The sequence below is a fragment of the Aspergillus piperis genome (genome assembly GCF_003184755.1).
Source record: "Aspergillus piperis CBS 112811 unplaced genomic scaffold BO85scaffold_2, whole genome shotgun sequence".
Lineage (NCBI taxonomy): Eukaryota > Fungi > Ascomycota > Eurotiomycetes > Eurotiales > Aspergillaceae > Aspergillus > Aspergillus piperis.
The window spans coordinates 310751-336285 of NW_020291592.1; the positions used below are offsets into that span (position 1 = coordinate 310751).

General features: G+C 51.5%; 10 protein-coding genes across 10 annotated transcripts; 6 read left to right on the plus strand and 4 right to left on the minus strand.

Moving 5' to 3' along the window:
• Window positions 1–523: 523 nt before the first annotated feature.
• On the minus strand, window positions 524–1033 carry BO85DRAFT_445032 (uncharacterized protein). Its single transcript, XM_025659167.1, has one exon. The coding sequence runs from the start codon at window positions 883–885 to the stop codon at window positions 571–573; it is 315 nt and encodes a 104-aa protein (XP_025519511.1). The 5' UTR covers window positions 886–1033; the 3' UTR covers window positions 524–570.
• A 283-nt stretch (window positions 1034–1316) lies between these two features.
• BO85DRAFT_445033 (uncharacterized protein) lies at window positions 1317–1646 on the plus strand. The gene has a single exon (XM_025659168.1). The coding sequence runs from the start codon at window positions 1419–1421 to the stop codon at window positions 1578–1580; it is 162 nt and encodes a 53-aa protein (XP_025519512.1). The 5' UTR covers window positions 1317–1418; the 3' UTR covers window positions 1581–1646.
• A 74-nt stretch (window positions 1647–1720) lies between these two features.
• On the plus strand, window positions 1721–2794 carry BO85DRAFT_110290 (AP-1 complex subunit sigma). The gene is made up of 4 exons (XM_025653845.1): window positions 1721–1823; window positions 1883–1916; window positions 1987–2104; window positions 2209–2794. Exons 1-4 carry the CDS (start codon window positions 1813–1815, stop codon window positions 2538–2540), a joined length of 495 nt encoding a protein of 164 aa, XP_025519513.1. The 5' UTR covers window positions 1721–1812; the 3' UTR covers window positions 2541–2794.
• Window positions 2795–3596: 802 nt separating this feature from the next.
• Window positions 3597–4661, plus strand: BO85DRAFT_434270 (RNA polymerase III-inhibiting protein MAF1; the record flags this gene model as incomplete). Its single annotated transcript, XM_025658459.1, has 2 exons — window positions 3597–3602; window positions 3681–4661. The coding sequence occupies 2 exons, from the start codon at window positions 3597–3599 to the stop codon at window positions 4659–4661; spliced, it is 987 nt and encodes a 328-aa protein (XP_025519514.1).
• Window positions 4662–5215: 554 nt separating this feature from the next.
• Window positions 5216–8059, plus strand: BO85DRAFT_388455 (uncharacterized protein). The gene is made up of 3 exons (XM_025656711.1): window positions 5216–5346; window positions 5480–6325; window positions 6407–8059. Exons 1-3 carry the CDS (start codon window positions 5290–5292, stop codon window positions 7730–7732), a joined length of 2229 nt encoding a protein of 742 aa, XP_025519515.1. The 5' UTR covers window positions 5216–5289; the 3' UTR covers window positions 7733–8059.
• BO85DRAFT_445038 (COPII-coated vesicle protein) lies at window positions 7823–9819 on the minus strand. Its single transcript, XM_025659169.1, has 3 exons — window positions 9533–9819; window positions 8790–9380; window positions 7823–8714 (listed from the first exon to the last, which is right to left on the minus strand). The coding sequence occupies exons 1-3, from the start codon at window positions 9621–9623 to the stop codon at window positions 8197–8199; spliced, it is 1200 nt and encodes a 399-aa protein (XP_025519516.1). The 5' UTR covers window positions 9624–9819; the 3' UTR covers window positions 7823–8196.
• A 142-nt stretch (window positions 9820–9961) lies between these two features.
• On the plus strand, window positions 9962–10581 carry BO85DRAFT_445040 (uncharacterized protein). Its single transcript, XM_025659170.1, has one exon. It carries the CDS (start codon window positions 9996–9998, stop codon window positions 10521–10523), a length of 528 nt encoding a protein of 175 aa, XP_025519517.1. The 5' UTR covers window positions 9962–9995; the 3' UTR covers window positions 10524–10581.
• Window positions 10582–11336: 755 nt separating this feature from the next.
• On the minus strand, window positions 11337–15885 carry BO85DRAFT_363130 (putative protein kinase; the record flags this gene model as incomplete). The annotated part of the gene is made up of 3 exons (XM_025655646.1): window positions 11337–15378; window positions 15515–15698; window positions 15780–15885. 3 exons carry the CDS (start codon window positions 15883–15885, stop codon window positions 11337–11339), a joined length of 4332 nt encoding a protein of 1443 aa, XP_025519518.1.
• Window positions 15886–16860: 975 nt separating this feature from the next.
• Window positions 16861–24013, plus strand: BO85DRAFT_465555 (putative ABC bile acid transporter). The gene is made up of 7 exons (XM_025662064.1): window positions 16861–17111; window positions 17187–17327; window positions 17383–18660; window positions 19255–19375; window positions 19458–19763; window positions 19814–20324; window positions 20378–24013. The coding sequence occupies exons 1-7, from the start codon at window positions 16951–16953 to the stop codon at window positions 23947–23949; spliced, it is 6090 nt and encodes a 2029-aa protein (XP_025519519.1). The 5' UTR covers window positions 16861–16950; the 3' UTR covers window positions 23950–24013.
• A 230-nt stretch (window positions 24014–24243) lies between these two features.
• BO85DRAFT_500899 (uncharacterized protein) lies at window positions 24244–25522 on the minus strand (the record flags this gene model as incomplete). The annotated part of the gene is made up of 3 exons (XM_025664140.1): window positions 24244–25217; window positions 25269–25312; window positions 25374–25522. The coding sequence occupies 3 exons, from the start codon at window positions 25520–25522 to the stop codon at window positions 24244–24246; spliced, it is 1167 nt and encodes a 388-aa protein (XP_025519520.1).
• Window positions 25523–25535: the final 13 nt, after the last annotated feature.

Consider the following 25535-nt stretch of genomic DNA (forward strand, 5'->3'; position numbering starts at 1 on the left):
CCGATAACAGTATGATTCGGACAAAGGGGAATGAAGTTCAGTGTTGCCTTGATTCAGACACATTTCCACTTCTTTTTTCCCTTTATTTATTTATATTTTATGTAGTTGAGTTAGTAGTGGTTCATATCCTGGATTACACCGCAAAAACCTCTCGGCACTGACTTACTTCCTTCAGTCATATCTACAATATCATGTAGGTATCTCCTTATGGCAAGTCAGTTACTTTGCAAGTACTTGGGTATCCCCTGTCAAGTTTCCCAAGTTCAAGTCACAATAATTCTGGGGAGCCAAGAGCCAGAGAACGTGTCACTTCCATATTGATTGGGGGCTTTTTTCTTGTTCGGTCGACGACCATCTCGGGACCCATTTCTAGTCCAGATTCCCCGTCCAGGATATCCCTGACAAAGAAGAGCATGTCGGAAGGGATCACTGATTACTGTCTTGGGACGCGTACAGATATGGTCCCATTCTTTTCCTCTCATTTCTTTTTTCTTTTTCCTTCTCTGTTTCTTCTTTCGGTATTTTGTTCCGTATGTTGCGTATGTGTGTGTGTGTGTGTGTGTGTCTGAACTATGCGACTTGCAGATAGATACTACTAAAGCAGTAGTAGACTTTAGGGCGAGGATAGAAGTGGATACTCAACAACCACCAGCACCAGACAAAGAGAAGTTTCGCTGTGATCATGATCGTGATAGTGTAGTGTGTGATCTGACTGACAGCTGCCAGGTTGGCCTGAATGACTGATGGGTCGGGCCGAGTGGAGTCATTTCTTTCTTTGTTTCTTCTTTTTATCTTTCTTGCTTGCTTGTCTTGGTCGTTATTGTGCGACATGCCTGGTTTGGGAATGTTGCAGGATTGCTTTTTCCCTTCTTGGGGTGAGTACATGTTTCTTTGTTCGAATTGTGCAGGATTTTGGGCAGTGTGCTATACTATGGTGCGGTGGTTATGGTTATGGTTATGGGTTGGGATCAGTGGTAGATAGTAGTAGATAGTAGATGCCAGTTAGGGTAGAAAGTGTATTGGTGGATTAAGGTGAGGCTGAAATATATGCTAGCATTGTTTGCTACGGAGTAGTAGTTATTAGTGATAATATACATTCCTATTCCTACAAGTAAACAGGGAACTGCCAGTTACTATCGAGTAGTAGTACTGGATGTGCTTACCACACTACTAGAGTATGCTGAGATACTGAGCACATCTTGCCATGAGCATCCTTTAGTGTCTATCTACCTTCTAGTCAATCCTCTGCAGTAAGTTACGCTGAGAACTATCATGCCTCGAAGGTGTCCATATCGCTGACTACTGTTCCATAGGTGCTTGGGTACCTACCATTATCAAGAGAATGTCCCTCTCGATAAATAGCCCTTAGACTAGAGTTGCTTCTCAGACTCGGCATTATTGCCTCTTTACGAGCATCAATGACTCATTGTTTTGTTGCGAGGCTGAAGTACTTGAATACACAAGAGCTTGGTGACGGTTTGTTTGGAGTCCCTCATCGGATGTGGTGGTCGAAATGGTCGATGCACTTCAATTTCTTGAAAGCCTATTCTGGAGTTAAAGACTCTTCTCCTGTTCAATAAATTATCTGATCAATCTCTACCTCTCCATGATCAATTTGTGTAGCACCTATCGAGTAGACAAACGAGAGGAAAAGGCAGTGAAGACGGCGGGGCAACAACACCAGGGCGGCCCGTGCAAAGAATTTCTCCAGAGCTCGGCCGGCTCTCCCTCTTCCTCCCACAACTTCCCTCGTGGCCTTTCTGCCTCTCTACCCCCCTTTTCCCATCCCCACTACCAAATATCTTTCGCACAATGGCAATCCAGTGAGTCCCTCATCGGCTACTGAATTGGCCGGAAATGCGCTAACCTCTCATTCCCCCAGCTACTTGATTCTCCTGTCGAGGCAGGGCAAAGTGGTTCGTTTCGTGGCCCACCCAACTCTGTGACCTGGCTGGAAGCGGAGACTAACACAACAAAATTTCCCAGCGCCTTGCCAAATGGTTCACTACTCTCTCCCCCAAGGAGAAGGCCAAGATCATCAAGGATGTGACCCAGCTGGTTCTGTCGCGTCGCACCCGCATGTGCAATTTCCTCGAATACAAAGGTTCGTCCGAATCATCTTCCACCCCCCACTTGGATACTCCCCCGCAGCTCGCCCACTACCCCGATCGGACTGTATCTGACTTTCTTCTTCTTCGTCGTCACCAGACACCAAGGTCGTTTACCGTCGCTATGCCTCCCTCTTCTTCATCGCCGGTTGTGCATCCACCGATAACGAATTGATCACCCTCGAGGTCGTGCATCGTTACGTCGAGCAGATGGACAAGTACTACGGCAATGTGTGCGAGCTGGATATCATCTTCAACTTCCAAAAGGCATACTTCATCCTTGATGAGCTGTTGCTGGCGGGAGAAATGCAGGAGAGCAGCAAGAAGAATGTGTTGAGGTGCATCAGCCAGCAGGACAGTCTGGAAGACATGGAGGTAAGTCGAGAGCGTCTATTGCTTCACAACACCCAGCACCCCCTATTTGGAACATGAGCACGGAACACCTGTCTTTGGAGCGTCCAATTGCTACGTTTCTTTTTTCCGGCCCGCCCCTTTTTATACCTGCGAGGTTCCGACATCATGATCAATTCCTGCGGCAACCTCCTTGTCCTCCTCCCCACAACATCGTTTCCCTCCGCCCTGCCCCCTCAACCAATCACTTCATCTCAGCGAGCCATACCATCATCTTCTGTCGACGTCAGCTAATGCCGCCTCAGGTTGAGGAAGACGTGGTCACGAAGATTATGTAGACGCCTCTCCGGCCCGCGAGCGTTTCTTTGTTGTTTATACTGTTTGGGATGTTCGTTTTTGTTTCTGGGGCAAGCTGGACTGCTATACATACTGGCGTTGGACGTACATAAGCGTTGTGTTCTACTGTCTCGCGACTTTTGTTGCCAAGAACTAATTAATACCACCATGACTACATTCAGGATTCCAAGGAAGTCGTCAATCATTTAGCCAAGGAAGGGCTCCTGTGAGGGGATTCACAGAATGGACGGATCATCCGGGAGAATAATGGATGATTCCGCACTTTGCCTCATTATCTGGGCTGGTTGGCCATCCTTGGTTCAGTGCGCAACCCGTGAGGTGGGTGCGTGATATCACTGGCCCGACCTGCGCCACGTGACTGGGGGCTCCCCCCTCGGGGCGCAGCGCGCATCCCCCATCCCCCCCAAGACCAGTCGTCGCTCTATCGCGCTGTCCATCTCCCATTCCTTCCCTGAGTCTTCTTCCATCTCCTTCCGTCTCATCTGCATCTGATATGGCGACTTGGCTCTCCATACTCACCTATTAACTCACCCATTCTTCGCTCCTGTGCTGCCACCGTAGCAACGGTTCCACTCGCCAGCTCATTCACTCTTATCGCCGGATTCGTGACGTCTCAGGAGACAACGGCCCCGGTTTATTTGAACCCAACTGCTGCGACAATTGCTCTGATCTGCTTGTCGCATCACCTTGAGTCTTGATCACCGACCACGGTGTTCTCCGCTTATCTATCATCACGCCTTATCGTAATCAGCGACTGCTACACCGCAACTCTGGCTGAAGATGAAGGTATGCAATCTAGCCCTATTGCGCCGCTGCAGCCTCCCCTAGAGTGGCCTGATACTTACCGTGCCTGTTCTTTTCTAGTTTCTTCCTTTGCCCGAGTTCGAAGACGTGACGAGTTCTCTCAATTTCGACACTGCCGATTGTCACATTGTTGGGGGATGCGATCTGTACACTACAAAGGCTGCTCGAGCCGATCGGAAATTGTACAAGAACATTGAACAGTCGCTCGAGTCTCAATATGAATCGGTTCTCCGTCTGTCAGCTTCGCTGTCACCCCCCAACGCATCGGACGCGGCCGCCTCGCTCAACCTGTCCCGGTCGAGTCCTTTCGGTCCCCTGAGCGACCACTCCAGTCGACGAACATTTGCCTATTTGATCGCGACATTAAATGCCAGTCATCCGGATTATGACTTCTCCCATGTGCTGCGCCCATCAGACTTTCATCGTGAACGGAATCTGAAAAGAGTTATGAACACGATCGATTCAACATTGTTCAATCTTCGGCCACGCGAGGCCATTGATCTCACACCTCCATCCCCCGTGACGATATCGGGTTCCTACAATGCGGGCGCGTCTTCTACGTGGGGGCCGAGAATGTGGAGGGTGATCGATGAACATATGTCTCTTAAGGAGTGCTCCCTCTATTCGTTTTCGCCGGATGAGGATCCGTCGGATGCGGACGATGGAGCAATCTGGAGTCTTCATTACTTCTTTTTCAACCGACTACGGAAACGCGTCTGTTATCTGTATCTACGAGCGATCCCAATCCTCAGCCACACGCCCAGCGAGGGACTTGCCACGCCGACAACGAAGAGAACGTACGACGACGGATACTTGACACCGGAACTTGGCTCGAGCAAGCGGGCCCGCTACTGGCTGGGCGAGGGTATTGAACTCGAGAGCGAAAGCGACGAGGAAGCCAGTGGGTCGAAACCGGCGCATCCAGTCGTGGACGAATACGACCACTACCTGCTCAGCGATGAGGAGTTTCGCTCCCGATCGGGCAGCAAGGGCACCGTTCGGGCCATGAGCGAGGAAATCGCCGACTCGATGGAGGTCTAATCCTCCCCTCCCTTCTGCCTTACCTGTTTATTCTTCCATTTCAACCAACCCGGCCCTTCTTGTTGCCATGGGCCGTTTGTTCAGTTGCTTGTTCTCGTTTGGTTTTGACTGCTCGGCGTAATTGTGTTCTTGTCTGCTGCATTCAACCTGCATTTGCACCGGCTAGGGGCGTTATACTCGGCAACCGGAAGGAAGGGAAGGAAAGCCCCTAATTGTAATTGAACGGCTGTTGGTCTAATGATGATGATGACGACGAACGACGTGCTGCGTCACGGCAATCCGATGCGGCGCTCAAGGGCAGGTTCCACAACGACGGGCGTTGTCATTCTTCTGTTTCCTTCCTGTATTTATTACAAATTGACATTTCACTCTCTGAACTTGATCCGCTACGAGTAGACAGAAGAAACAGCTATTTATAGATCAGACCAGCTATTCAGTAATCAAACAGTATTAGTAGTGAAGACCAGCGACTTGGTACTCCCCGATTGGTCCGTGCACCGCGGCGGCCAAAGCTGTCCTCCGATCCGACTATCACCAAGTAGACCATCTATCATCATCAACAAGCAACCTCCGGAACACACTACCCATTCCACTTCCCCCGCACGCGCATTTCCGCAATTCTCACACAATGGCGGATGACGAAGAGCGCATCAAGGCTGAGAAACTAGCTGCCGCGAAGAAAAGGGTACGCATACCCCTTATGAATGCACATTAGCTACCCAACCTACCCCCGGCCCATGTACCTATCCTTTGCCTGTCCATAGAGACAGCACACTCAAGCGCAGCGCGAACATATTACTAATGGTTTGAGTTTATAGGTAGCTCAGCTTCAAAAACAGAAAAAGAAAGCAAACAAGAAAGCCGCCAGCGTCGATACCTCCAAAGATACCACCCCCGCTGCTGCTGCTGCTGCCGAGTCCTCAGAACCAGCCAAGGAAGATGCGCCCGCGGCCTCGCCCCCGGAACCTGCGCCTGCGCAGGCTACAGAAAAGGAGGGAGGGGAGGAAGGTGCTAGTGCTGCAACGGAGGTAGAGAAGACACAGACAGAGAAGGCGACAGAGCCAGAAACGAAGACAGAACCTCCAGTCGAAACCACCACATCGGAGGAGAAAGCAGAGAAGAGCGAAGACAAGGAACAAGAACAACCCCAGGAGGAGAAGAAAGAAACCGAAGCCCCCGCAGCAGCAGCAGAAGAAGAAGGGACTGAGCCCATGCCCGATGCACCCACGTCGCCGGGTCCCGAAACCCCCGCGCAACCCGCCGTGAAGCCCGAGTCATCCGGAAGAGCGTCAGCGCACGGTCGACAGCCCTCTCTATCTATCCAGTCGAAGATGCGGTCATCGTCGTTCCGGAAGGGGTCCGTGTCGCAGGGGAGCAGTGGGTCGCCGTCGCCGGCGGCGAGTGCGATGCTGAAGTCGCCTTCGTTGCCGCCGTTAAGTGCGGATGGCGAGGCGGTGCAGGAAGTGTATCGGAAACAGTCGACGCGGATTGAGGAGTTGGAGAAGGATAATAAGCGGTTGGAGAAGGAGTTGGAGGAGGGGAAGGGACGGTGGAAGAAGACGGAGGAGCAGTTGGAGGATCTTCGGGAGGCTAGTGTGGATGTTGCGGAGTTGAAGGTGAAGTTGCAGGATGCGGAGGCGAAGGTTGGGGAGATTGAGGAGTTGGTGAGTTGACCTTTTATCTCTAGATGGTTCTGAAGGGCTCTATCGGGGAATTCTAAGACTAACGGTCTACTGGGTTTGTAGAAAGCAGAAATCGCATCCCTGCAGAGACAAAACTCACATCTGCAAACCCGCACGCATCGAAGCACCGCCAGCGTCTCTGTGCCCGGCCCATCGGAGTCTCCGCCAGCGGACCTGGTGCAGCAATTAGAATCCAAGTCCGCGACGATCGAAGCGATGGAACTGGAGATCTCAAACCTGCGCGCACAGCTCGCATCTAGCAGCGCACACGAGGCCCAAATAGCAGCCCTCGAAGAGAAGCTCTCCGGTAGTGAATCCGCGCTCGAGAAAGCCCAGCGCGAGCTAACCGATACCAAGAGCGCGCTGACCCGCGCCTCAGAAAAGGCCGTCAAAGAGGGCGTGGACAAGACCTCCACAGAGACACTAATCAAGAACCTCCAGCGCGAGCTCGAAGAGCTCAAACAAGAGAAGACCACAACAGACAAAAAAGCCGAGACCCTCGAAAAGAAGCTCGAAGCCATGGGCAACCTACACAAGGAATCCGAAGCCCGGCATCAAACCCGTCTGCGCGAGACCGAGAAGATCGAAAAAGAAGCCGCAGTGCTCCGCAAACGACTCGCAGACGTAGAGAACGAGAACCTCCGCCTCAAAGAAGAACAAGAATCCCTCCGTAAACGACATGCCACGGACCACGGCAGCGCCGGCGCTGACGACGACGCCCTCGACGAACTCGAAGACGAAGAACGCTCTCGTCTGCACCGCCGCATCCGCGACCTCGAAGGCGAAGTCTTCGACCTCCGCCGCGGCATCTGGAAAGAACGTCGCGAGGAACTTGACCATGCCCATCACCTTCACTCCCCGGACACTGCCTTCCCCCATACATCCTCACCATCTGCCGCCACAGCAGCAGCAGCAAACACCTTCGACGACGTCGACCTCATCGGCGGAACCCCCGACCACGCCCGCCGCCGCAGCATGGCCGCCAACAACCACAAGTCCCAACAGCAACAACAACAACAACACTCCTCCTTCTCAACCGTCCTATCCTCCGGACTCGCCGCCTTCACCGGCGGAAACACCTTCTACGGTGGAGGCAGCGGTAGCGGTAGTAGTGCTACCCGCGGCCGCGCTTCCTCAAACCAGCAGCACCATCAGCCCGCCACACGAGGCAGTCTGGAGCTCCTCTCCGAGGAGAACTTCGATGATGAGTTCGACGAGGCGGAGTTTGCGCGCGCACAGGCTGAAGAGGAGGCGCGGAAGAGGGTGGAATGGGTGCGTGAGATTAAGAAGAAGCTTAGGGATTGGCATGGTTGGCGGTTGGATTTGGTCGATAGTAGGGCTGGCGCTGAGGGAGCGGGTGTGGGTATGGGGGAGATTTTTCAGATTTAGATTCCTTATTCTTTTTTTCGCCCTTTTCCTTCCGGTTTAGTTAGTTTATTCTAGTTTTTGTTTATTGTATGGGAATGATACCGTGGGTTGCGGGGATTGGGTGAAATGGACTTGTGTTTGATGTGAGCGGGTTTGTTTGTATGTTGAGTTCGCTCATCATGGTATAGGTTAGCGGGATGGGGACATGCACTGTGAGTATAGATGATGGATACTTGTGTAAGTGCCCCAGTGTAGTAGGACGAGGTCATATGAACGGGTATTTCCTTTCGATATGCTAGTTTCCGGAATACAAGATCAGATGTTAAACGAGAAGTACAATATGCAACGCAAAACACATATCTCTTTATCTAACTATTCAGTTTTCCCTCGTATTCTCACAAGAGATATACACAATCCGAGACAAGGACGTAGACTTAGACAAAAGATGATAATGCTAACAACAAAAATTGATGATGATGAGTAATCTAATCCTCCGCATAGTGCTTCCCCGTAAGCACACCCTCTGACTTTCCTCTACCCCGTTTCCGGTTCACCAGTTCTCCAACCCACCCGGAGATCTGGTAGACCCAACCGCCGGTGACCATGACTCCCGACACGGTGTTGACGAGTCTGATCAGCAGCGAGAGGAAGCTCGTCCGCTCTTCGCTGATCATCAACAGGATCGGCTCGATGTTGTACTTGAAGAAGATGCCGGGGATGAAGTAGGGGTTCTCGGGCAGTTCCTGGGCTTGGGTAGTGGCAGCGTATTGGTTGGTGAAGACGAGGTTCCTGTTCCTGTTGGTGGCGATGAGATCGGGGTGGTTGGTGTAGGTGTCGAGGGCGCTGGCGCCCTTGGAGTAGAGGGTAGGGACGACGGAGAGGAAGTATTGGTACTTGTAGTAGTGGGTTTCGGTGGTGGCGATGGTTTTATCGAGCGGGTTGAGGAGAGTAGGGTAGTGAGGGCCGAAGGAGAGTTCGGTGACCATGTGGGAGAAGTTGAAGACTGGGATTATATTAATTGACTGCGTTTCATTTCTTGAATGTGTGTGGATGGGAGATTGAATGAGTGAGAGCGTACCTCCATGATCCAAATGTTCTCCAAAGTTCCTGTAGCCATGCCCGCGAGCCGTAATGTGGAAGTCACCCTGGACCTTGTTGCCCTCCAGGCTGCCGTAGATGCGACATGAGTCGACTGTATCGCCGCGCCTCAGCCTGGGTCCCTTGGCGAACTTCCGGCGCGGGTTCTTCCTCACTTCACCGAGGACGTGGTGGACGTGTGCATCGGCTTCGCGGGCGGAAATCCGGTCTGAGTCTTCCTGGCTGAGGGTTTGGTATTCATGGACGCCGCCGGAGGTTTCGCGGTTGCGCTTGTCCATCCAGAGCTTCCAGCTGGTGCGCTCGCGTTGGAGCAGGTCGCCGGCGAGGATGCGGTCGCCAGAGGCATCTTGGATGTTGACGTCGAGGGTGTCGCAGGGCATGCGGACAACGAGGTCAAGGTTCAGTTGTAGGTCATGGCCGACACCCTTTTCGACGCTGAAGTGGTGGTTCTCGGAGCCGTTGAGCCAGGTGCGGAATTCTGAGAAGGTGAAGACTGTGCAAATGACGAGAATGAGGACGGTCCATTGTCCTCCGCGGCGGGATGGAGCAGTGTATGAGGGTTTTGTCTTGGCTGGATGAACAATGCGATGGTTAGTTCGAGGTGTAGCTGGCTGGTATGGACCGGCAGTATATCCATGCGCGGCTGTTTACTACAAGGCTTGGGCCATAGTAAACGGATGATTGTGGACATTGAAATGATCCATGGGTACGAGCTCAACGTACGAAAAGCGTCAAATGTCTTCAGGCCGCCCTGCAGCCCAGACTTCTCCCCGAATGCATCCTCGTCGAGGCCGTGCGATGCGAAGCCATTCATCACGAATGCGTGTCGCGAAGTGTATAACAATTCAATCGATCAAGGCATGAATAGAGGGAGGATAGAAGAGAATGAAAGGAAGGACAGAGTGTAAGTTCGATGAGGATATAGGGAGCGACAATCAATGGAGCTCAAAGCTCTCGTATGGAGGCCGAGGAAAGCAAGAGGAAGAGAGGGGAGCGGCGGAGGGATTGGCGAAAGGAAGCCGAAAGGCCAAGTAGTCCGGATTCCCCTTCAGTTGTTGATTCTTTCTCCGCAATTCCCCTTCCCGCCCTTATCGATAAGCCTTGATCATCCTCCGTGAACCATATACTACTACGTAGCTACTGACTAACTAACTTGTATCATAAGAACCATAACTGCATCCCAAACATGCCAAACCTCCAAATCATCCACTTCATTCCCCCATCTCGCGAAGCAATCATCCTCAACAGCCCAGTACATAGCATCACCGCAGTACCTCACACCCAGACCGCCGGCACCAACCACTGGTGTCTCTATCTCGCAACATCAGATACAACCTCCGTCTGCATTGATTGCCAGCCAAGTCATACCGTCCCAAGCACAGTCCTCCATGGTGGCTCCAAAGGATTCATAGCTATTTCAGAGCTTCCATATCTATGGGCACCGGATGCTCAGGCCCAGTTCAAGCTCAATGTTCCTCCAAACCTGAAGGTCAAGGACGTCTATAATCTCCTCATCCAAAATGACCGCCACAAATACGAATTCGACTCTACAGGTGTCGGATGCAGATATTGGGTTACGGACCAGCTTGGTCTGCTTCAGCATCAGGGGTTACTTGTCGATCCGGAGGAAGTAACGGCTGCGAAGACTGGAATCGTACTGTTATGGCCAGATCAGACACCTCTGCCGCTTGACCAGGGGGCTTATTATCAGTGAGTGCTTAGCTATAGCCTGGAGAACGTAAATCATATCAAGAACTAATATTGGTACTCCGATCAATACTGAGCCATACAAGCAGTCACTATTGTATACCCATGATAGCATCGTTTCCCGCTGTAAAGCTGGGAATAGACAACGGCGGGACTGTAACCAATACTAGTAGATAACATCACTACAGAAAACACAAATCCACAGGCGATATGCACGGTATATATGCCTATATGGTCTAAGTCATAACATCACGATCCTCCACCACTGGCACCATTCGTGTCACTGCCATATCTATGATGAGGGGAGGCCAAAGAATAAGAGACAACTGTACAGATGCTATCCACGCATCATCACCACATTTACCCAGACCCGCCCATGAACACGGAACACCGGCCATCAGGACCCGGTCAGGAAGGAAGAAAAAGACATAGAGATAAGAAAGGCATATAAGGGGGGAAAGAGTGACAAAGGAAACAAATGCAGGAAGGGGAGTAGACAGCTCCCAGGGTCATGACAGGATTGGAGAACAACATGCTCGGAAAAGGGCTCTAAAATCGAAATGCAAATCATACGGAAGGCATGCAGATGCTCAATTAAGGGTATACCACGAACCCCTTGGACGTCCACCATTCGGGGCCCATAACGGTTCAAAATCAATCATGACAACGGGAGACAGAACCGCCGATGCTTCCACCCGTTTATGCAACCTTGAAAACAAAACAAGAGACAATTATTATTACAGATATGCAAGAAGTGAAAATGGGGAGGGATGCGAAGCCGTATGATACTGCCCACTTCATTTCGTCCTCTGTATGCACGTTAATGACCGGCTCGTGGCGTTTCGTCGGGCTCTTCGGCACTTACCAGGCTGGTCGCAGCCGCCGCCGTCGCGAGGTCTGGCTTGCCACTAATACTCCGGGCTGCAACGCGAGGTAGCGCTGAGCCAGGAGTACTGGTAGTGCTAATGCTAGTCCCTCGTTTGGCGGGCGTCGACGGTGGTAGTCCACTCACAGTCGAATGGCGTTTACCCGCGGGTAGCTTGACTGGAGAGGTTCCCGAAGCATCCCGGTTGCGGATCAGCGTGCCGGATTTGAGGCTGGTCACAGGAGGTTCCGGTAGAGGCCGGCCGGCAGAAGGGTGAGAAGACGTCGTTGCCCGCTTCGCAGGAGATTGCGTCGTCAGTGTATAGGTTCTTGCTCGGGACGGCATCTTCACCCCCGTAATGAATTCGTGCCTCAATGCGTCCTGTGGACTCATACGGCGGCTGGGATCCCATCGAAGACAACGGGAAATGAAGTCGAGGAATGCCTCATCGTCACATTTCAGGACCTGCTTGAGCTCCTTGGAGCTGGGACGACGTCGTCGACCCTTGGAAGAGACTGTAAGTCTCGGCTTGCCCAGTGAGTCAAAGAAGAGTTTCTTCCGAGTGCTTTTCTCAATCAAGTGTTTCTCTGGAGGTCCGAAGACCTCCATGATGCAAGCAAGCTGTTCCTGCTCGTTCTCTCCGGGGAAGATGGGGTATCCGGTAAAAAGCTCTGCCAGAATACAACCAACACTCCACATATCGATGGGCATCCCGTACGACATGCCGAGAATGACTTCCGGAGAACGGTAGAATCGACTCTGAATATAAGTGTACACCTTCTCATTCTCAAAGCAGCTGGATCCAAAATCGATGACTCGAATCTCAGAGCTCATTGGATGCACGAGGAGGATGTTTTCTGGCTTGAGATCACAGTGAATTACCTTCTTGTTGTGTAGAAGCACCAGTGTACCCAGCATCTGCTTCGTAAAGCGACGAATCAGTTTAAGAGAGAATCCCTTGAAGTCGTGCGCCTTGATAAACTCGTAGAGATTCATGCCGAGCAGCTCAGTCGAGATGCAAAGATGGCCGCGGAAGTAGAAGCTTTGGGTGAAGTTCACAACGCTGTGTTTACGATGAGGATCCCATTCCTTCAGCTTTTGGAGAAGATTGACCTCAATCAACGCTTGCTGATGGAACCTCTTCTTATTGCGGATAATCTTCACGGCAACCAAGCCGCCTGTCTTGTGATCGATGCATCTCACCACTTGACCAAAACTACCCTTGCCCAGAACATCAATAACCTCGTATCGGTAGGCCAAATGGTCTCCAATAACAATATTATAGTCGCCACGGTCGTCATCGTAGCCAAAGTTCGCTTGCGCAGTCAGATCACCAACATGCTTTTTCGCATTCTGGGTCCCGCAAAAGTAGATATCCTTGAAGTCGATGATCTCTCCACGCTCGAAGATGTTCAGACTGGCGACCCGCAGAGCCTGTGCCGGACTGACACGCTCCTTGGGACTGGCTTTGCGGCGCAAGTCATCCAGATTCCTGGCCGCGGTCTCAAAATCTTTACGCTTGCTGCCAAGCCGTCGCATTTCTTCATCAGCCACGCGTATATCGGCGTCTACATTAGACTCCGTGGGAACTGACGTGGCCCCGACACTCGACTTGGCCGAGCTAATAATCTTGTGTACAGGCGATAAGATCGACGCCGCTGAGCGGTGCGCTACCACATCACTATCGCCTGACTCATTGGAAGGACTTGGCTCCAGCGCGAGGCTCTGGTCGCTGCTGAAGCTAGGGTTCCTCATCGGCTGGTTGGTAGCGGTAGACATCGATGCTTGTCGCCGTGATTTGAGATAGGACGGCTTGAGCGATGGGCTAGAGGTACTCACTGTTGACATGTTACTCCAAGTTGCAGAGGCTGGGAGCTTCGGTGGGGGCATCTTTTCATGTTTTATAGGGTCGCCATTTGACTCGGGCCCCTGCTGGGGCTTGGAACTGCTGCGGTTCCGAGTGAAGGTGATCTTACTGCGGAGGGAGGAGCCCGACACGCTGTTGTTGTCGGGGTCAGAAGGAGTCGAAAGCTGACTGATGGTCTCGGCATTGGAAGAGAAGGCGGATGATCGTGTTTGGGGACGAGGCCCAGTGAGCTTGTGAGACTGAGTCACCTTGGGAGAGCAATCATCGGTAGCTTTAGTGCGCAAAGCTGTATAGTCGCTAGTGCTTTTCGGCAAGCTGTACGCGATGTATGGCGAAACGGTTCTTGTGCCGACAGAAATGTTGTCAAAAGCCGCCAGCGCACTAGAGCTGCTGGCCGTTCGAAGAGCCGCACTGCCTGATGATGTACTCAAGGCGAAATGCGACGTGCTACTTCTAGCCTGGGTAAGTGGCACTGCATCCTCATTGTCCTGTGGTGAGAAAAAGTTTGCCTTGGAGGCGGTTAACGGAGTACTGGGGGTTTTGGACAGAGTCTGTGCCGAAGGCGTGTAGGATTTGACGTCATCATCCCGGTCCTTCAACGCCTCGATCTTCGTCGTCATTGGGGTACCCAGAGGAAGTAAATTCAACGGTGGTAACTTTAAGGGCTGTAAACTCTTTTTCGCCAGCCCGGCGGATGGCTTGGCTTTCGCATCCGGTGTTTTCAAAGCTCGTTCGTCATTGGCTCCATGTGTATCATCTTCGGTCGCACTTGCTGTTTGATTCGTGTCTGAGTCTTGTTCTACCTTAGGCTTGGGTTCGACGTCCAAGTACAGACTTGGCTTTCGGGGGGTAACATAATTTGGTGGGTCAAAATCGCCTTTGGGTGACTCGTACGCCTTTGGAATTGCAGGAACAGGCGGAACCTCCTCATCGGCCGCCGCATGTTCCATACGAGGCTTGGGTGTAGGCAAACGTGACGTGGATGAAGACTGAGATAGCCTGGTCTGCAATGAGCCCCCCGAGTTCCTTGCGGAGTTGTAGCTGGTGTTTGATGATAGAGACAAGCCAGAGCTATAAGATTTCCGATTTGGGTCAGGCGTAGTACGAGTAGACGAGGGGGTTACACTGCTCTTTCGAGGAATATGCGAAGGCGATTGCGCAGTGGACCTAGGACGAGTAGGCATGGGCTCTGTCTGAGTCGGAGGGGTAAACGGTGCTTGTTGCGCCGATGGTACCGTAGACATACGCTTAATTCGTCGCGCATCAGTGGGGCTTATGGTCCGAGCCCCTAAGCCAGTAGCATGTGGCGGCATGACCGAAACCCTTTTGGATGAAGATGATGGAGTTGCCATGGGAGCTGCCGCGTTCTTGACTGGAGTTCGAACAGCGTTTGTGGAACAAGAACGAGAATGCTCCGCAGGGCCAGATGCTGTCAGGTAGGTCTCTTGGGGTTCCCTCAATGGCGGTTGCAGCGACTTGGCTTTGATGCTCCGGGAAGTGCTAGAGAGCTTCGTGCCATCCTGTTGTCGGGCCGGTTCGAAATGCTGTGTCCTCGGACGCAGAAGGTTGCCTTGATCCATCCGTGTTGTGTCTGCACTGGCCTTTCGTGCTGACAGGCTTTGCCGTCTGCCTGTCCCAGTTGCCGAGAGAGAGCCAGGGCCGATGGACTTTCGAGGAGCGCGCGAAGTAGTTGTGGTTGTGGCTGTAGGTTGGGCAAGGCTCTGGCGACGGCTTCGAGCAGCCGTGGCCGAAGCTGGAGCTCGAGCCGAAGCTGGTTCGATAGAACCGTTGACCAGGCTTTTCCTCCGAACGGAATTGCTCCTTGACCTAGTAGTCGTGCCATTATCGTTACTATTGTTCGGAAGCCTTGGCTCAAACCCAGCCCCGGCCTGTCCAGGAGTGGGAAAGTGACTGAGACTCGGCTCTGTTATGCTGTTTTGGAGATCGTCGAAGTTGACGGGGGCGAGGAATTCTGTGCTGTCAGGAGGGGTTTGTTTGTTGTATTCGATTTTTGAGAAGTTACTTATGCTGGTTGATCGGAGGCTGATGCGGGAGTTGTTGCTCTGCGTCGAGTCGTTGGTGGAATCAATCGAAGAATGACCGGAATGAAAGAAGGAACCAGACATGTTGCTAAGACATCAAGATCAGCCCATCGTCACACATAGAGCTCTTGGAGTAAACTTGGCGCATAACCAACAAAAAAAACGAATTGTTTGGGAAAGGGGGGCAACAATCCACCAGAAAGAGAAAAAGGAGGTCCAACTACCTTGTTCGCGAGGGATCCTGCGGTCGCGGGCCCTGCGGCACTTTCTGGTCTCGAATCGAGAGTCTCCTCTTGCTCATCACCCCAGTTCGGGTTCCAGCAGCAACTTTAGGGGAATGGAAGGCAGTATCTGATAGGAACGGGGTTGAGGCGTGTTTTTGCAATCGTCTGCGCGTAGTACCATCTGCTTCATTGATAGATAATGTTAGCGTCTCGATATTCAGCCACCCGCAAACGGCCTGGATTCCATTTCCAAGTCAAGACTTACCTGCCGAGCTTGTATCATCAATGTGAGATGGGCTAGATGGCCTTGATTGTACCCTGCGCGATTGCCCCTTTCCTGGAGTTTGCTGGAAAGCTAGATTTTCCGACATCCTCAACTCCGACCGAGAAACAGCATCCGACGAACAAACGGGCAGGCAAGAGGATGGTAGCTCGGATTGGCGAAGGAATCGAAATGAGATCCCAATCGCAATGGCGTTCAGAAGTAAACGACTGCTTAGTATCTAAACCAAGCAGAACCTTTATCGACACCGTCGCGCGACCCATCGATAGTTGCTACCGGTCCATTGCGGGGATCAAGAACAGCGATCTCTGTTCCGGGATGTCGACGAGGAACCTGGGCAGCAAGTTAGACCGTCGAAAATCTCCCAGAAAGCGTTGACAGATGAGCCCAAGCGCCCTTCCCAGTTAAGAATATCAAAAGGAAGAACCAAGCGTGGGATTGCAGAGGAGAACTCTGGCCGAGGACAGGAGTTCTGGTAGACTTGGCGTTGGAGAGAAAGTTACGGGCGCATATACCTTAGCAACGGACGAAACCAGACAATAGGAACGGGGCGAGGGCAAATGTAGAAAGACACCGAAGAGGTAAAATCGGCCGGTAGCAATCAGACAAAGAAATGAGCAACCCTCCCGGGGCCTGTTAGGAAGCGTAAGAGGATGAGGAAGTGGGAGAGGAAAATGGAGGAAGAAGACAAAGCGGTGGTAAACAACAATAATAATTCCTAGCCCAAAGCGCTGTTTAACGTATCGCGAAACCAGTTGTGCCCCCCTGCTCCTTTTTGCTTCTACAAAAATGGGGCCCGGTGGGTTTGCAAACCACTCAAACACCGCTGGTTTTGCTGCTTAATGTTCTGTCGATCTTGTAACGTACCGTGCGTATGAGACGTATCATCTTTACCAGTTGGATACAGGTGATACATAGTAGTTACTGAGTTTACTACAATTACTGCAAGTTTCTTACCCGCCCGCCATACTGTCCATACCAGGCACTGACATTGGTGAGCCACCGATAAGCTCCCGCGGCTCTCTCTGCATGTGCTTCTCTCGGAGTTACCAACCAACCGAGCCACTGACTTTCTTCTCTCCTGAGTTGAACCGTCTATCATCAGACATGCACCTTCGCCTCATGCGACTCGCATCACCTTGGATGGGGCATCATGGAAGATCACACTACGGACGGCCTCGTCAATCGTGACGAGCCTGTCCCAGTCATCGCCGCTGGGAAGCACAATGACGATGCCGAGCGATCAAAACCTGGGGTACTGAAGCGATCAGTGTCCAAGGCCGGTCGCTCTCTACAGGATAGGATTTTCTCCAAGTAGGTAAACTCTTAATGATCTCTTCTCATATCGATATCGTGTGAATTACCTTGGCTGACTGAGTCCGCAAACAGGATCTTGGAGCAAGTTATGCCCGTCGAAGATGTCGATGCTGAATCAGTGTCAGTCGGCGACAAGCCAATTGCCATCGATAGTAAACGGCCGGCGTTTAGTCTACCTCTGATGGCCAACAATTTCCGCCGATTCAATGCAAGGTAAGAGAGACTCTTCTCATTCTCTGGCTGATTCAAACGCTGATTTCTTCGATAGGATTGGCATCGTTTTCCTGTTTCAAACCCGTGTGGAGCGCCTGCTCAGCTGGAAACAGACCTCCCACACAGTCTCCTTTCTCTTCATCTATTCCTTCATATGCCTAGATCCCCATCTTCTCGTCATTATTCCATTTGCCGTACTCTTGTTCTTTGTCATGGTGCCTGCATTCCTCGCACGCCACCCTCCACCTCCCTCGACATCCACTTCCAGCATCACCCCTTACTACTCATATGAAGGCCCAGCCCTTGCTCCTGCCAAAACCATTAAGCCAGCGTCGGAGACGTCTAAGGATTTCTTTCGGAATATGAGAGATTTGCAAAACTGCATGGCAGACTACTCCGATGTACATGATGCGACAGTTTCCGCGTTCGCTCCGTTGACAAACTTCTCCAATGAGAAACTTTCATCGACAGTATTTCTTACATGCATGCTGATGGCAGCTCTATTATTCTTAACCGCCCACCTACTCCCGTGGCGACTGATTCTCCTTGTTGGTGGCAATGCAGCCATTTTGTCAATGCACCCAAGCTTTCCAGACCTGGTACAGAGTCTTGCAGGGGATATGTTAGATCAGACAGCAGAAGAGGGTCCGGCAGCGGATAGAAAAAGCCAGGAATCATTCAACCTCAGCGGTGTGGCTATGCCTGCTTCGCCCTCAAAAGCCGTGTCATTGATGGAATCACTGGCCAATATCTCCTTGGACTCCTCCCCAGAGGAGCGGGAGGTTGAGGTATTCGAGATCCAATATCGCTCCCTTGCTCCTTATTCTGAATCGCAATGGGAGCATTTTCTCTTCAGTCCTATGCCTTACGATCCGCTCTCTCCCTCACGCATTGCCGGCGATCGTCCTAAGGGCTGTCGATTCTTCGAGGATGTCCAGCCCCCGACTGGGTGGGCGTGGAAAGGTAAGAAGTGGGAGTTAGATTTGGACTGTCGCGAGTGGGTTGTGGAGCGCATGATCACGGGAGTTGGCTTCGAGGTCTCCGGTAGTCCATCGGAAAGTGGCATGACCAGTGGCGAGATTGGTGGTTGGGTCTGGGACCTGCCTCCGGCCTCCAACAGATATGAAGAGGCAGTGTCTACGCTAGCATATGATGTCCTCGAGTCATTAAACCCATCGAAAGGACATGATTCTAAGGGCAGAAAGAAAGGGAAAGAAAGGATCTCCCAAGATTATGAGGAGAAGGTGCACACCGGATCCCATGTAACGGGGGAATGGAGAAGGAGACGTTGGATTCGCATCGTGCACCGTGTCAGTTTACCAGCTGCCGATAAGTATGATCAAGCAGCTGAGGACGATACCCGCGATACATGATAACATGTACGATCGCTGAACGATACTGGCGATGAGATGTATCCATCGGATTGGGGATTATATTCAGATCAACATCGTACATGCCCAGAAGGGCGTTAAGCAAGTGGACATGTATAATCCGACCCACGCAGACCAAGTTGCAATCAATAGCAGTCACAGGTCCACCCTGATACCGTACGATTACCAGGCTTGTGGCTAGCAGGAAGGCTCCACAGCACTGATGGATTCGCTTCGGGCACTATCGGACACTTATCGATTGTTGTTTTTTTATTCTTGTACCCTACATACACACTGCAGGTTAATTAGTGGAGACACAAGGTAGACCTCTCCTTGTTGAAAATATCTTCCCTCTATTTAGGATAAAATCTGGGTTCCTGTAAGGTCTTCTTTCATAGTAATAGTTGCCATGTGAAACCTGCCAGATGCTGGCACTAATGTGGGGAAGCGCCCGCATCCGGTTTAAGTCCTGCCTAAGGCAGCAGGGTGTGTTTCGGAGGCAACGCCGATGATCCGCCGTTGCGATAAGATTGAAGGCGGACTTTGGGGGCTGACAGCTTCCAATACCTTGCTTCCTCTGGACAGTCCCAGTGTCCCAGGATACCCATCCCTCGATATCTTCCTCCAATGCCGGTTGAACAGCACTATGGAGCAGTCATCTCCTGCAAGTGGATATGGGTAGGTCAGAAATTGGGAGCGACCACAATGATAATGTTGAAGTTACTAGTCGTGGTTCATTGACATATTTCTATGTTACTAGGACTCGCGCGGGGCGCGGCTGTCTCCATGTGCTATGGGATACATGTCTACCATACCCGCAATTGTCATCTCAATTGCTGTACTAGGCTACGTACTCCGTAAAATATCGATTGCAAAGCGTCCCCAATGGACCAAGCCTTTCGTTCCGGAGCAGCCTATGACCTCTGACTTGCCAATTGATGGCTCAAAACAACGGATGGGCTGGGTGATAACCCTGTTTGCCATCTCATTGGTAGGGCTATCATCTGAACTTTCTAAAGTAGTCCTTATGGGGTGGTCGTCCAATCTTTCTCTTTTCATAGCCTGGGTAAGCCAAGGGTGTCCCTGCAGGGAGTCGTTACACTGACGCTCAAGTAGATGGCCGCAACTTGTTTGATCGCAATAGCCCGTCCGAGGTCTTGCCCTCTTACTTTACTCAGTTTCTTTATTAGCATACTGGCAGTAGAGACCGCCTCTATAACGATCTATGATGCGCATGAATCTACCCTCGCCCCTCATTATGTCGCAGCCGGTACTGCTTTGGTTGGATGTCTTGTAATCCTCGTGATGCCGCTTCGAGGTCCTTTACTTCCCTGCATGGACATTGGTGCTGTTGGCCAACCCCCATCCAGTAAATACCGCAGCCCCGAGGACAATTTACGGCTCTGGCAATTTCTGTGCGTGTCGTGGATGGCCCCGTTGATCTCCATTGGCAGGAAGAGACAGTTACAAGAGGAAGATGTTTGGTTCTTGGGATTCGAATTTCAGCACCGCAAGCTACATGAAAAGTTTCGCAGACTAAAAGGGTCTGTTATTGTCCGACTGCTACAGGCTAATGGAATAGACGTCCTGATAATCACCACCATTGCCATTGTGCAGATGCTTTGCGGTCGGTCTTTGATATAACACACACCTAATGTGATGTTGCTGACGAAATAGTAGACTTTTCTACACCGGTACTACTCCAGCAGTTGCTACAAGCCATGACTGACCGTGGCTCGTCAAACCGTGTTGCCTTGATATATGCTTTGCTGTCTCTTGTCCTTCGCTTGATTGCCGCGCAGTCGCAAGTGCTAAGTCTGTGGTACGGGAGACGTAGCTACGAGAGAAGTCGAGGCGAGATGATCATGATGGTATATGAAAAAGCTCTCTCTAGAAAGAATGTGTTCGATCAGCAATTGGTCGACAAAGCAGAGGAGGATGGGGTGCAAGATGAAGGTAGCACTGCTTTGAATGCGCAGCCGGAACAGCGCAAATGGTGGCAATTCTCCGTCTTCCGACGAGCCACGCGCAAAGAAAAGGCCAAAGAAACTGCTTCTATGGGGAAGATATTCAATCTTTTGCGCGGGGATGTCTACGAAGTGGCCCAGCGTTTCTGGGAGATTGACACGTTGGTCGATAAGCCCCTAGGGCTGGTTATTGCGGTTGTGCTGGTCTGGAAACTGCTTGGTCCTTCATGCTTTTTGGGAATTGTGGCAGTTTTGATCGCGCAAGTCCTGAACGCATTTGTCACTCGTGTCCTGCTGCAAAAAGAACGGATTCGCCGGCTTGCAACAGATGGTCGACTACAGGTCTCCTCCCAGTTTGTGGAGGCGCTGCGCCATCTTCGGTGGTATGGATGGCAGAATCACTGGTTGCGCCAGGTTATGGACGCCAGACAATCTGAACTGAACCTTCGTATTGTCACCATGCTATGGGGTATCGTTATCCGGTTCATCAACACCTTCGCCAGTGGCCTCTTCCCTGTAATAGCGCTATACGCATATACTCTTTTGGCGGGAAACCCATTACGCATCGACGTTATCTTCCCTGCTCTACAACTCTTCACTATGCTCGAGACTCGTCTGAGGGACATCCCGAGTCTCATAACGGTGCTGATCAATGCGTCCATCGCTATGGAGAGAATTGAGGACTTCATGGCTGAGCCAGATAAGGAGCAGAAGGAGGTCATCGAGACCGAGCCAGCATCGATTCAGCTGGACCATTGCTCTTTTGCCTGGCCTGGTAGACAGTTGCCAGTCCTTCGCGAGGTCGACCTGAGTGTACCAACAGGGCTAACTGTTGTATATGGCAAAGTCGGAGCTGGTAAAACGGCTCTACTCCAAGCCTTGCTTGGCGAACTGGACAGACTCGCTGGTGTTTCATATGTACCAAATGAAATGATTGGATACTGTGCCCAGACCCCCTGGCTGCAGAGCATGAGTATACGAGACAATATTCTGTTCTCTTCACCATATAATGCGCAACGTTACAGACGGGTGCTGGATGCGTGTGCCTTATTACCTGATCTGTCTGACTTCAAGCATGGAGATTTGACCTTTGTGGGTGAAAACGGTGTCGGTCTCTCTGGTGGACAGAAGGCACGGGTGGCTCTTGCACGGGCGATGTACAGCACTGCCAGGATACTGTTCCTTGATGACCCCCTGTCAGCTCTGGACCACAACACAGCCGAATCTGTCGCTCGCAAATGCTTCTCAGGTCCCTTGATGCAGAATCGTACAATTGTGCTGGTCACTCATAGAATCCACCTGGTTCGACAAATGGCAGATCAGATTGTCCTCATACAGAAGGGCCGCGCAGTTGTCGAAGATAAGCATGAGCTCTCGTCGCATGAGAGTGGTCAATCGGAATCCAGCTCGTCCGATAGTTCATCTAGTACTGAATCTGAGAGCGAAACGGCACCCACCGACGAGACTGCTGCAGTGCCGACAAAGTTCATAGAAGAAGAGCATCGAGCAGAATGGGGTGTCAAAGCTAGAGTGTATTGGAAGTACATCAGAGCCAGCAAGTACAGATGGTGGATAACCCTGATTCTCGTGCTTGCTGTGTACCGGTTCACATCCGTGGGACAATCCTGGTTTTTGAAGGAGTGGGGAGAAGCCTACAATGGAACACTTCTATTGTTCGGATACTCCGGTACGAACAAGAAGTCGTTCTCGGGGGACTGGATAACACCGTCGGCCATGGTGAAAATGCTCAACTGGAGACCTTCCAACCCTATTGACGAATTCCCGGCACCAGTTGAAGATGTCCGTCCGTGGCTGCTGGCCTTCTTCATCATCACCACTTTCCAATCAGTCGTCCTCCTGGTTGCGCAACTTGTGATGCTTGTGATGGTCTATAGTGCAGGAAAGACGCTTTTCCAGGAAGTCATGGTGCGAGTAAGCCATGCTACCTTTCGGTTTTTCGATGTGACTCCCATTGGCCGATTGATGAATCGCTTGACCTCGGACATCGGCGTTGTTGATGGAAATATCAGCGAACAGTTCCAAATGATTGCCTTCCAGGCTATTACTTGGATCTCATCTATTGTTGTGATCGCCTCAGTGACACCGATCTTTCTCGGATTCTCACTTGTACTAACGGCAGCATTTGTCATGGTTTTTCTGCGTTTTCTACCAACGTCGCAGAGCCTTCGGCGATTAGAGATGGTGTCACTAAGCCCATTGATATCTAATTTCGGTGAACTGCTTCACGGCCTGACCACCGTTCGCGCATTCCATGCCGAAGGACGCTTTCAAGATCGAGTCATCGCAGTAGTGGATAAATTCCAAGGAATGGACCACTTCTACTGGTCTCTCCAGAGCTGGCTCATGTATCGGTTCGAGAGCCTCTCCGCTTTCTCGACATTCTGCCTTACTGTCCTGGCCTTATACACGAGCGTCTCGCCGGGTCTAGCAGCGTTCGTGCTCGTGGCAGCCAATAACTTCGTCGCGTCTACCCATGCCCTGTGCAAGCAATATGGCCAACTGCAAATGGATTTTGTCTCTGTTGAGAGGGTAGACGAGCTGCTTCACGTCGAGCAAGAATCACCAGGAACGATAGACCCCCCTGCATCATGGCCCAAGTTCGGCCGTGACATCGTTTTCGAGGACGTGACCATTCGCTATGCGCCTCACCTGGACCCGTCACTCAGAAATGTTTCTCTTCGCATCCCAGGGGGCTCCACGACAGCTATAATCGGCCGAACCGGTAGCGGCAAGTCCACACTGGCCGTGTCCCTACTAAGTGTCATCCGTCCTGACTCGGGACGCATCCTTATCGACGATCTGGACATCACACAAGTCAGTAAACAAGCTCTACGCACCCGAGTCACGTTTGTTGCGCAGGACCCAGTTCTCTTCCCCGGAAGCATCCGCTTGAACCTCGACCCAGTAGAGGAGTACTCTGACGCAGAGTGTGCAGACGTCCTGAAACGAATCTGCAGTCGACACGGCTGGAGTCTTGAGACGCACGTTGAAGCTGGCGGACGGAACCTCAGCCAGGGAGAACGCCAGCTAATCGGTCTCGCGAGAGCTGTGTTGCGCCGAAGCTCTATTGTCATCCTGGACGAAGCGACTGCCTCAATTGATCATGAGAGTTCGCTCGAGATCCAGCAAGTGCTACGCGAGGAGATGAGGGAGTCGACCGTAATCACCATCGCGCATCGGCTGGAGGCCATCAAAGACGCAGACTACTATATCATGTTGGACCAGGGAGGAGTGTCCAAGCAGGGATTCGTGAAGGACATGTAAGCGTCCGATAGATAGATACGTAGAGAGAAGAAGAAGAAGAAGAAGAAGAAGCTTTTCCATTTCCATTGCCAGCGAATACATCACAGTAGAAGCCAAGGCAGAAGAAAACTTTACCCTCCATAAACGCCCGCTATTCATCTTGAACCGAGACTCCCACAAGCTCCTACGCTGAACGCAGGCATAAACCAGGAGATCAACTCCGCAGTAAAAGAAAAAAAAAGAAAAACAACCCCCATCAACCTAACAGCAATGACCGATATCCATCGAGTCGAGTCATGAATACACACTCCCCCATCACACGAAAATGTACGCAAAAACCACCCACATAACCCAGATGACAGCTAAATCCTGGAAAACAATACTATCATCCAGCGCACGCATTTCCGACCCACTCTCCGAAGTATGACTAGCGTCACTTGTCTTGACCGGGGTAGTTTCTGTCTCAGGATCACCGTCCCCCACACCCGTAGATGATGTCGGAGTGCCCGTTTCAGTAGTAATGGTTGTGACGGTCTCCGGCGCTGCGACTTCTGTAAGCCCACTGGCGTAGATAGTCGAGGTTGAAGTTGACAGAGGCCCATCATGATCACCACCAGTAGTAGCAGTGGTAAGGCTATCCATAGTGGAAGTAGGATCAGAGGACAAAGTAGAGAACCCCATATCCTGGATGGAGAAGGAGGATGGGGGTATTCTTCCCGGATCAGAGCATGCGCGTTTACGTAAAGCTCTTTTCTCTTCCTGCTTGATTTCCTGCGTGGTTGCAGTTTCGGTTGCAGATGGAGAAGTAGAGGTTATGCTCAGCAGCTTGATCAGGGTGAATGATGGTTTAGATGTAGATGAAGCCTTTCGCAGATGAGTAGCCGGCAGAAGAGGAGGAATAATGGGGAGAGTAGGGCCAGCGGATGGATCTTCTGTCGGAGTGAAGAGAGGATAACCGTATGCTTCTTGCTCATTGCTGTCAGGATAGTCTTCGTCGTAGTCGTCATCATAGTCTTCGTCGAATTCTTCGTCGAAGTACTCGTCAAAGTCGTCGTCAGAATATTCGTCAAAGTATTCGTCCAAGTCTTCGTCCTCGACATCCTGGTCGAAAGTATCCTCTGCATCACTGGAATCGTCCCAAGTCTGGCCATTAACCTCATTCTCGTCATCGCAGAGAATAGTCTCCGGCACAGAGACAGGAACAACATCTCTGGACTTCTTAATGATGGCATAGCCGGTTCCATTGAAGGCGCAGAGAGCGTCACCAGCCGATGAGGTGGTCTCATAGCCTGCTCTTTCATTAGTACTGGGTTATATATATATATTTTGGGTGTAAGTACAAGTAGCTTTTTCCTCATAGCCTTCGGGGAGCAGGTCCTTCAGACTATATATCCCATTGCTGTGAGTATCACATCTGTTCGTTAGAAGGAAGAAGTCCAGCATACAAGAGGTTGCATGAACTGATCTCCACCGTGTGCTGAGATGCACAGGTGATGATAGTCGGGCCCTCAAGGGAGCCGGAGGCGCAGTAGCTGCCGCCAGGCTTGGAGCAGACGAGCGAGTTAGTCTCAGGGTCACTATTGTTTCGTTTCATTTTTGTTAGATAT